Raw genomic sequence first — 10,542 nt, forward strand, 5'->3', positions numbered from 1 at the left:
ATGCCTTATTTGCTTTCAAAAATTTATAGTAAAAATCACTTATATTAATTGAGTCCTATGAATTTACCAGCTATTTGCCCATTCTATAGAATGAGAAATCTAGGACTCATCACTGGTGATCTGGTGGCTTAGGATCTGATCACAGAGCAGACTCCAAAGTCCATCATCACCATGAGCACCTGGGCTGAAACTCTATGTGAATGGGGGCCATAACTTGTTTTTTTGTTGTTGTTTTGTTTTCTTTGAAGATTTTATTTATTTATTTATTTATTTATTTATTTATTTATTTATCAGACAGAGGCAGGCAGAGGGAGAAGCAGGCTCCCCACTGAGCAGGGAACCTGATGCGGGACTCGATCCCAGGACCCTGGGATCATGCCCTGAGCCAAAGGCAGATGCTTAACCGAGTGAGCCACCCAGGCGTCCCAACTCATGTTGTTTTGTAAACCACGATGCCTGGTCCACATTTGGCAATGAAAGCAGATTAAAAATCGTCAGGCTGATCAACAGTCTCACTCTTGCTTGGGGGCAGTCTCAGGGCTGGCTCTCCTGGCCGTGCCCCAGGACCCCGGGTCAAATCTAGAAAATAACAGTCTCTTTTTGGCAGAAGAAAGAAGCAAGACATTTGGTAATTTCAGATATTAAACCCTCTGAGAGGGTAGGGTAAAGATTTTCTACCCCTGGAAGATAGAAATAAATAATACTTGGTCTTCCAGACAGTTCCTAAAGAGGAACTCGAAAATCATTTTTGGCACACATGCCATTGTCAGAAAGTGAGTATAAATACGTCCTAATCAGCATGCGTGTTTGGACATATACATTCAGTTGTGTTTGTGAAAATATCAGGAATTTTATTTTATAGTTTCAGAAGTCAGATTCATTTGGGTAGTTCTATCAAGATTCAAAGAAATATTTTGACATCACCTTTCTAAAATACTAGGGAGAAACTCCACCTTGAGTTCTAGGAAAGGTTGTTACTGAGGTGACTTTATATACAGTGTATGTGTATAGTATATGTGTATATATATGTATATATATAGCCAAAAAAATCCTTATTGAAGATGTACACATGATTTATCTGAAACATTCAAATTAAGAATATTTTAAAATGGCTTTAAACTTTTTAAAACTCCTGTAATTATAATAGGACCTCCATAGGGTTAACAATGTTATAGTTGTAGTTTTCAAAAGTTCCTGTTTTCTCTATTTGTGCTCACTGAGAAGTAAAGACTCCCTCTGCTGGCTGTTTCAGAACATGCAATTTTTCGGGCAAGTTAATGCTGCAAAAAGTGAAACCCAAAGAACAACCTGTCTTGACATTCAAAAAGCTAGGTGCTTAGGGACATATGTGCATTTCTATGCTGTGGTTTTTAGTTATCTAATGCTTTTATCTGGGATGCCATATAGAGGCAGCGGCTTACAGCAGCATGAACGTTGGAGGAACAGAGTGGCAAGAACAGGGTCAGGGAGGGGCCGGGAGACAGATTCCCTGGCTGGCTCTGCCAGGGAATAGCTGGGCATCCCCAAGCAAGTCAGACGCTCCTCAGAAGTGGCTTCTTTGTTTGTAAAATGAGAGGATTTCAGTGGATGTTCTCCAAGAGTCCTTTTGACCTTTACTGTTCTGTGTTTCAAACAGTATTGATTACATTTCTTTCACAGGGATATGTTCTATATGTGTTTTGCATCAATATAAAATAAATATTTAGAAAAAGGAAGAAAAGGTAAAATGACCGAAATGGTTATAAATTACTTGCTTCTGCTGTCACAGCATGGGAATGTTTGGCCTAGAAAGTGATATTTTGTATGCTATTGTAAGTTTATACTATTGTATATATATGTATAGTATATATACACTATTATAATATCTCCCAAATGTCCCAGAAACACTGAACACAGCATGTTTCATTAATCCTATGGCACCTTAAATTACAAGAAGTGTCATTATTTTATATGTTTCCAGTTATATCGATCATACCACTGATGGCAAGTTACTTCCAAGTTTCAGAGAAGTTAAATGTGAGGAAACGTGCTTTTAAAAAATTAGTAAGATAAGGTAGTTCCTAAAAGTGCTTTATTTGACACCAGGCAGCCCAAGAATTGCAGTAAAATGTCCGATGTGCCCCGGGCACTAATATGTATTCTCTTTCTTCTCTTCCTGGTTGCCCCCCTCTCTTCTTAACCTTTCCTCCACCCCGCCCCAACTTGTCCTTCCCACTGTGTGACACCGTTTCTAACTTTTTTTGCTTAGACGTGTGTTATGGGCATTCTGGGAATACATGATTGCTTAAAACCTGAAATGAGATACTGGAGTAACATTGTGTCCAACATAAGCATGACCAGTGGTTTTCTGCTTTAAATCTGAATAAACATTAGCACTTGTGAAGGTTTTTTTTACTTCAAAGATGAATTAGCACTGGCATCTTCACAGGAATTACATGAGTTTTAAAAACACTGAGGCTTCAGAGAACACTCCTTTGATGAAGTCATTGGAAACATGAGTGTGGGATTTGGGATTTGACCATCTTTATTCATATTGGATTTAGGTCCTAAAATAAGACGTTTGTATAAATATGTAGATATGTGTGTGCGTGCTTGGATAGCTTCAGACTTCGTTTTTAATGTGTGCCTTCTTTTATAATGAAATTGGAGCTGTTTCTTTTGCCTTTCCCCCCTGCCACATAACAGAGCATACAGAAAGGGCTCCCAGTTTCTTCTTTGCAAAACTGAACCCCCACTTGAGTCTGTCTTGCTACCCTGGCGAAAGAAAGGAAGCCCAAGGAAGGAGTAGCCTGTGGGGCTCTTGGCCCGAGAAGGAGAGCAGAAAGGGTCAGGAACAGAGTTGGAGGCTCAAATAAAGTAGAGGGGCATCAAGAGGACTTTCTGCGTGCCCCTTGGCCTGCAGACTGGCTTTCTTCTCTTGGATGGAAGCCTGGCCAGGCCATGATTTGGCAATGTCGCTCTTCCAAGCTCTCAGGTGTGACTGCTCAATCCTCTGCCGTCTAGCCGTGGGGCATTGCCACACTGGGCCCCTTTGGCTCAGTGCTGCATAGGAAACAAATTAACGCATCCTAAATCTCCATCCTTACATTTTGAATTTGTATCCAGAACTCCTGGAGGTTCTACATGGATCTCCACTAACACAGGTCCTTCAATTCGATTTGTTTATTTATGTATCCAGGCATGCCCTGTGGTTTTCCTGTTGAGATGAAATGACATACAAATGTAGACACATTCACAGTTTTTACAGAGATGCTGTAGGGATGACCCATCTGGGACCCTGAGGACTGCAGACTAATGGAAGGAGCCTGGCTCAGTCAGTGGTGACGTGGTAGACCCGCCTCAGCGAACTCAGAGCCGTCTGCCTCTGATTTTGAGTGGGAGAGAAAAATTAGCCTCAGTTTGGTCAATAGGCCATTGTAGGATAGGCTTTCTGTTAACTTATAGAACCTGCTCCTAAATGTTTAGGTCATCATGTGGTTATTTATCATTATTCCCTTACTACTTTGTAATCATATTCTTATAAAATTACCATTTAAAACTTAATTCTCTGTTTCCAGCCATTGAAGAAAGGCATTCTGTCATTTGTGTATCCAAAAAATGACCCCATCTGTGGCGGCCTCCTCACTGGTTTGCTTTGATGGAAACCAGTGTCCAGCAGTGCTGGGTGAGGACCCGCCTTCTGCAGGCCTCCTGACCTCCTCACCTGCTCCTCAGAGCTTAGTCCCTCTGATCTCGGCAAAGTGGTCTATTGTCGCATGCATGTGTTTTTGCTTCTTCAGCCCTCGGTGTCTTTGCTCACAAATATTTGTCCTGCCCAGATGTCCTCTGACCTTTTTTTTTTTTTAATTCTCACAGAATACCAGAATTGAAATGGGACAGAGAAATCACCTTATCCACCTTTGTTCAGTTCACAGATTTCATGAAAACTTGCCTATGTTTTCTCTTTGGTCTCAGTGTATTTTTTCCTCCCTTGGGGGTTTTCAAGCCCTGTGAGGTTTCAAAGCTACTGTTTAGGAATCCTTAATGTTGTCTTCTACGGGCCTGTGCATGATGGGCTCATTCATCACTAAAAGAATAGTTTTGGTTATCAGCTGTGTGCCAGGCCTTGTGGCAACTGCTGGGGCCACAGTGGGAAGCAGACATTGACGTCATTTCTGCTTTCATGCGACGTTCTGAGCATTGGAGGCTGATGGGTAGTCATTACAGGGTTGTGGACACACATACATGGAACAAAGGGCCTGGAACTAAACGGGGAGGGTCATTGAAATTTCCCCACAGAAATGATGGTTCATCTGAGGGATGGAAAGTAGAAGGTGGCGGGGGGTGGGAGGACAGTGTACAGAGCAGCTCTAGGGGTATATGCAAAGACCCTGTGTCAGGAAGGAGCATGGCTGTTTCAAGAAACTGAGGAAAAAATAGTATGTTTGGAGTTAGAGAATAAGGGAAGGATCACAGGGCATACATTTGAAAAGAGCCACAGGATATGGAATAGACCTGTTTGTGCCGGTCAGTTTCTGTAGTTCTGAAATTGGTGGCCGTATCTATTTTGAATTAATATCTTTCTCTTTTGAGTTAATATCTTATAACTAATTGAACATGGGCTCTTTATGCTCAAGTAAAATGTGTTTTTGCAATATTTTTTAATGGAGAGAATTTAAGACACCCTACAACCTGGTTTCTCTAAACTCGGTACTATTTTGCTCTTAATAAATATTTGACAGCTAGAAAAATAACACAAGGTGGCAATAAAGAAGCAGTAGCTTTCCTTGAGCTGTTCGGGTCTTTTGGAACAGAATTTGTTTTTAAAATATACCATTTTGTTAGAGATTTGGAATAAGTAATAATGAATATATTATTTTCCATTTCCTTCAGGGGAACACACTGAGTTGCTTAATTCAAAATATCTAAGAATGTCTTCTTTTATCTTAGAACACTGCATTCCTTATTTAGAAGAATGTAAAAATCCAGGGCTACTCTGACCTTGATATAAAAATATTTCTCATGATTTAGGTGCATTGCCTATCTGTTGAAAATAATAGGGAAAAAAAAACCCTGGAAACATTAAAAGATTGCTTTATAATCCTACTGCACTTGGATGGCAAACTTTTAAGGAAATAAGCTTTACTGTGGAAAGCTGTAAAAATAAGCTTTACTTCGGGACCTAGGTGACATCACACCTCTATGGGCCTTATTTCTTACTTCCTATTAACCATATGTGAGCAACATATAATTAATAGACACAATAAATAAGTTAATGTTTCTTTTTAGAAGTTATATACTTTTCATCATGGGAAGGCCTTGGTATTTAAATGTGCTGTTTAAATTATTTTAAACCAAATAATAGTAAATAAAAATCAACGTTTAATTAAATATTAAGTGTAGTCTTTAAATGTAGTTAATTTAAAAATTAAATTTAAATTCTCCCAAAGTAGAAGCTTTGACACAGAAGATAACCATGTCCCAATGATCTTTTTTCTTCTCTTTTCCTCTTTCTTTCTCCCCCGCCTCAGCTTCCTTCTTCTTTTCTTTTAATTTTTCTCATTCTGTGGATTCTCGTTCATGTATGCTTAATCCGTGCTCATTTTTTACCTGCCGAATGATTATTCCTGCTCCCTCCTCCCATCTCTGAAAAGACAAAGGATAAGTGGGGGAAAGCTACCCTGTAGCTGATTACTTACTAAGGGGTCCACTGCCCCCCTTTTGCTCTGTGACATTGACCCATGACCGGGTGACAACCCTGAGTTTGCTTCACATGTTCCAGGATGAATCCAGGCTGGGAAGGAACTATACTTTGATGTCATGATTTTATTTTACCTAAGAATTTTTGAAAGTTCCTGTATCATTTCCTTGAATAACATTTGTAAGCACTATATAATATTCCATTCTAGGAAAATACTATCATTTACCATTCTTTCATTGTAGAATATTTGGATTGATAGAATTATATGTAGTGCCTGCTGGATAGGTCTATGCCTGAAGCCATTTTCCACATTTAGGACGGAGCTGAGATACTTTACCTATGTGGAATTACTGAGTCAAAGGAATGAACATTTACTGCTTTTGAACACTTTCCAATAGGTGTACAAAATAATTTTACCAATTTATATCACTTCTATCACTGTGAGAGAGAGCAAGTATTTCATCGCACTGTTATTAAGTGTAATTTAAAAAAATTAGAAGGATAGAATTAATACGTCATTTTAATTTGCATTTGTTTGAATTACTAAAAATGTTGAAATGTCTATATTTTTGTAACAAGTGTATTTCTTACAGTGAATTTTCTTACCATTTCCCACTGTGTTATGCGTATATGTTGCTTTTATTATACTATTATCATGGGTATTTATCTTCTTATAATTAATTAATATAATTAGTGGAATAATTATATGATTAATAGTGGAAATTCTAGCACATAGCACAACTTGGTAAATGTTGAGGGGAGTGTTGTGTATGAAATTCTCCCTAATTCTGTGTAATTTCGGGTAACGTTAGCTGCCTTAATAGATAAATACAAATTCACAGTATGTAAACACAAAGTTTATTTCTTGCTCCTGTCAAAGTTCCATATGGGTATTCTTATTTGGGCAGCTTTCATGTGGTCATGAAGGGACAAAGGCTCCTTCTGTCCCAAGGCTTTTCTCCCCTCTGGATCCTTGTCATTTCTATTCAGTGGGAGGGTGGCATTAGAGAATGGGGAACAGTATGTGGGAGGTTTTTATGGACTAGGCCTGAAAGTGCAATATTGAATGTGCTTACATTCCATTGACTAAAACTCAATCCCATGGACACAACTAATTGCAAAGGAAAAAAGAAAAAGAATCTGGTATACATCTAACCAGTCTTTGCCAAAATTTCCATAACCTGAAATAAAGAAATCTTTTCATAAAGGCTGATTCTACTTACTGCTTTTACTACCTGTATATATCTGGGAATAAACTGACCATATTACTTGGATAAATTACAGGATATAAGTATGGAATGGAACATTTTACATGTTGTTAAGAGATATGTAGCTTTTTAAGAGACCAGAATGGTAAAGCAATGACGTTGAATGGTCATTGAACGTCCTCTCATCTAGACACTGAAGAGAAGAGGGTGGAAGTTATTGGACAAAGTGATTTTGACAGGTGATAAACAAGTCTTAGATAGGCAACATTTATTCAGTGTTTTAGAAAATTTAATGTATAAGATTCCATATAAGGACTCCGTAATCAGCTCAACCAATAAGTTTGATGACTTACTAGAATGATATTTTTAATAGGATATGTTAGCTCATTTTCTTATTTCTACCTACACAGGTAATTAAAGTATACAGTGAAGATGAAACCAGCAGGGCTTTAGAGGTACCCAGTGACATAACTGCCCGAGATGTTTGCCAGCTGTTGATCCTGAAGAATCATTACATTGATGACCACAGCTGGACCCTTTTTGAGCATCTGCCTCACATAGGTCTAGGTAAGGATACAGAACCATAGTCCACATCATTGCTTTTCTGTTTGTTATAGTTTCATTATATGGCAAAGATTTTCTTCAGACATAGAAAAATAGAAGAGAATTATGAATAGTCCTTTTCTTTATTTTGGTGTTGGTAGTTGGGAGAAGAATGTAACACAAAATGAAAGTAAGGGTAGAAATATTACACATTTCCCATACTTCTTTGTTTAAATAATGCTCTATGAGAATTTGGGAGCCAAAACATAGAGTCCAAATTGATAGATGGATTTTGTAATAATCTTTGGTAGCACAAGCAACATTTTTTTTTGAGAAGTTAATAAAACAAGCTGTTATTTGAACTACTTTTTGAATTGGTTGTCATGCAGACATGGGAAGTATCCACACTGGTTCTCTTTAGGTGTGTGTGTACCCTAAAATTTTCTTGAAGAATTAATTAACTCCTCTATATTTTAAAGTCATAAACATAAAGAGTATTCTTTCAAAACATTTTTTTCAAAGATTTTATTTATGTATTTGACAGAGAGAGACACAGCAAGAGAGGGAACACAAACGGGGGGAGTGGGAGAGGGAGAAGCAGGCTTCCTGCCGAGCAGGGATCCCGATGTGGGGCTCGATCCCAGACCCTGGGATCATGACCTGAGCCGAAGGCAGATGCTTAACAACTGAACCACCTAGGCGCCCCTCAAAACATATTTTTTTAAATGCATTTTTTAAAATGCATCTCTGTGTTGTAAAATGTAGAGGGTTTTTCCCCCAATTTTCTTTAATAAGGTATAAATGATTTTCGTCCTTCTACTAGAGTGCGACAGAATTCGGCACCAGTTTTCTTTCACCTTTTCTTATTTTTACAGATATGAGTGTAAAAAAAATATGTTCCCATAATAAGTAGTGAAAAGGAAAGGCCTTTGTGATGGTAATGCCATTCGATTCTTTGAATTCCATATGTGTTTCCTGTGGCTGCTGTAACAAAGGACCACAAACCTGGGGGCTTACAACAACCAAAATTGATTGTTTCACACTTCTGGAGGCCAGAAGTCTGAAATCAGTATCACTTGGTTGAAATCAAGGCATTGCCAGGGATGCACTTCCTCTGGAGCTTCCAGGAGAGAGTCTGATCCTTGTCTCTTGCAGCTTCTGGGGCCGCTGACATTCCTTGGCTCTGGCAGCCTCACTTCAGTCCCTCCCTCTGTGGTCACACTGGATTTCCCTCTTCTGTCTGTGTCAAGTCACCCTCTGCCTCTCTCTTATAAAAATGGTACCGGTTAGAGTTTACCCGGATAATCCAGGATAAGCTCTTCATTTCAAGATCCCTTAATCATATCTGCAAAATCCTTTTTTTCCGCCTTCTTATCAAGTAACATTCACAGAAAACCTAAATTCTTGAAGGTGTGCCATTACCCGCCAGTGTGATATGCCGTCTCACCTTCCTAGGGCAGAAAATGTTCAACATATATTTTCTGCATTGCTGTTTGTCACTAATTTAACTTCTATTCATGACCATTCATCTCCTAAAAGTATAGCATTAACTCTCAATAGATAGCTGCCATATTCTAAACTAGTTTTACATATGCTTGTGAGACCACAGCTCTTAATTAGCATAATATGTAATTACAGTATTTTATACCCTTAATCTTTTTCTTTTGGAGCAGCTTTACATTTTTTTGGTTATAGTCACTACAGTTTATCACTAACAAATAGTTTGAAGTTTAATAATAAAAATCTACTCTGTAAATCAAGTACCAGTTTTTACAGAGACCACAGCAAGTTACATTAAGGAGTAAAGTGCACAGGTTCTTTTAATGTGGAGGCTTAAAGTGGAACATGGAGAATTAATTTGAGTTACATACTAAATTTAAACTTTTAGGCATCAAATAGAAGTGTATTTCTCCATTACTGTATTTTCTGGAAATGCTGAAATAAAATCAAAGATGTGAGAATATTGTCTCCTGGCTTCATCAACCATGCATTTAGACCAAAGGCTATGAGAAGGAAATTGAGTTCCACAGCTTTCTTGTGTTCTTTTTCTTTCCTTTTGTTTTCACTCGGATTATATCTCTTTTTAAAGAGATTTAATTTATTTGATAGAGAGAGCATGAGCCTGTGCACACGTGAGCGGGGGAAGGGCAAAGGTGGGGGGACAAGCCGACTGCACTGAGCATGGAGCCGCTGTGGGGCTCAGTCCCAGGGCTGCCTCACGGACTGAGCCACCCAGGCGCTCCTCAGATGATATCTTTAAACAGTAGAAAAATTGCTGACACAGTGCTATCCAAATACTAATGCGTATTAGATTTACCAGCTTCCATTTCTTTTATTTATTTATTAGCTGCTTTATTTCTGTAAGGATACACTGAAATGTTAGATGATGATAGCTAATGAATATCTCTATTTTCCTTACTTATTTTTATTTAATTTCTCTGTTTTAACATAATCTGTTTTTACTTTCGTAGACTACCTTCTTTGGGTGTGTGTGCACCTAAAAATACATCTTGAGGATTTTTTTTTCTTTCACTTTATAGATTCCACAAAAACTAGGAACTCTTCCTGCCTTTTCCTGTTGACTTCCTCACACAGTTTAGCAGATATTTACTGACTGTTTTATACCAAGCCTATTTTGTTTGTGGATCTTGGGGGTACAGTGTGAACATAATAGACAAAAAACACTGCCCTTGCGAGTTTGCATACTTCTCGGAAGAGAAAGATACGAGACACATGACTAAAATCTGTAATCCCTTAGGTGATGATAAGTATGGTTTCTCCTGCTCTCTGAAAGTAAAGCACGCCTATGAAAACTTTCGTAAGCTGAAATGGTATAAAGCAAAGAGGCACTTACCATTAATTTATATGGGAAAATATTTGAGCATTCCCAGACCCCAGAAATAACCTCTCTCAGCATTTTCGGGTATCTTAGGACACATCTTGCCAATAGATGCACAAAATAAATCAAGATAAAGCACAGATGCTCACAGACAAAATTCAAAGCTGCGGTGGCTTGTTGCTTGAGAAGGCTGAGTGTGGTTCCCTGGAAGGAGCTTGGCAGGACCACTCTCACTGCGGCTCCGTGGTGCACGCGGCCTTTATAAGGGCTCA

The 10,542-nt window shown here is 38.5% G+C and overlaps 1 protein-coding gene across 2 annotated transcripts in view; it reads left to right on the forward strand.

Annotated features, from left to right (window-relative positions):
- Positions 1 to 10,542, forward strand: part of GRB14 (growth factor receptor bound protein 14) — a 108,036-nt gene that overhangs the window by 58,392 nt on the left and 39,102 nt on the right. For both annotated transcript variants that reach the window (XM_028123999.2, XM_028124005.2), the window contains one exon: positions 7,299 to 7,455. In XM_028123999.2, coding sequence (XP_027979800.1) covers positions 7,299 to 7,455 — 157 coding nt within the window. The remainder of the gene's footprint in view (positions 1 to 7,298; positions 7,456 to 10,542) is intronic.

Source organism: Eumetopias jubatus, unplaced genomic scaffold (assembly GCF_037043125.1).
Source record: "Eumetopias jubatus isolate StellerSeaLion01/CBP00866 unplaced genomic scaffold, mEumJub1_p1.0 scaffold_3, whole genome shotgun sequence".
Taxonomy (NCBI): domain Eukaryota; kingdom Metazoa; phylum Chordata; class Mammalia; order Carnivora; family Otariidae; genus Eumetopias; species Eumetopias jubatus.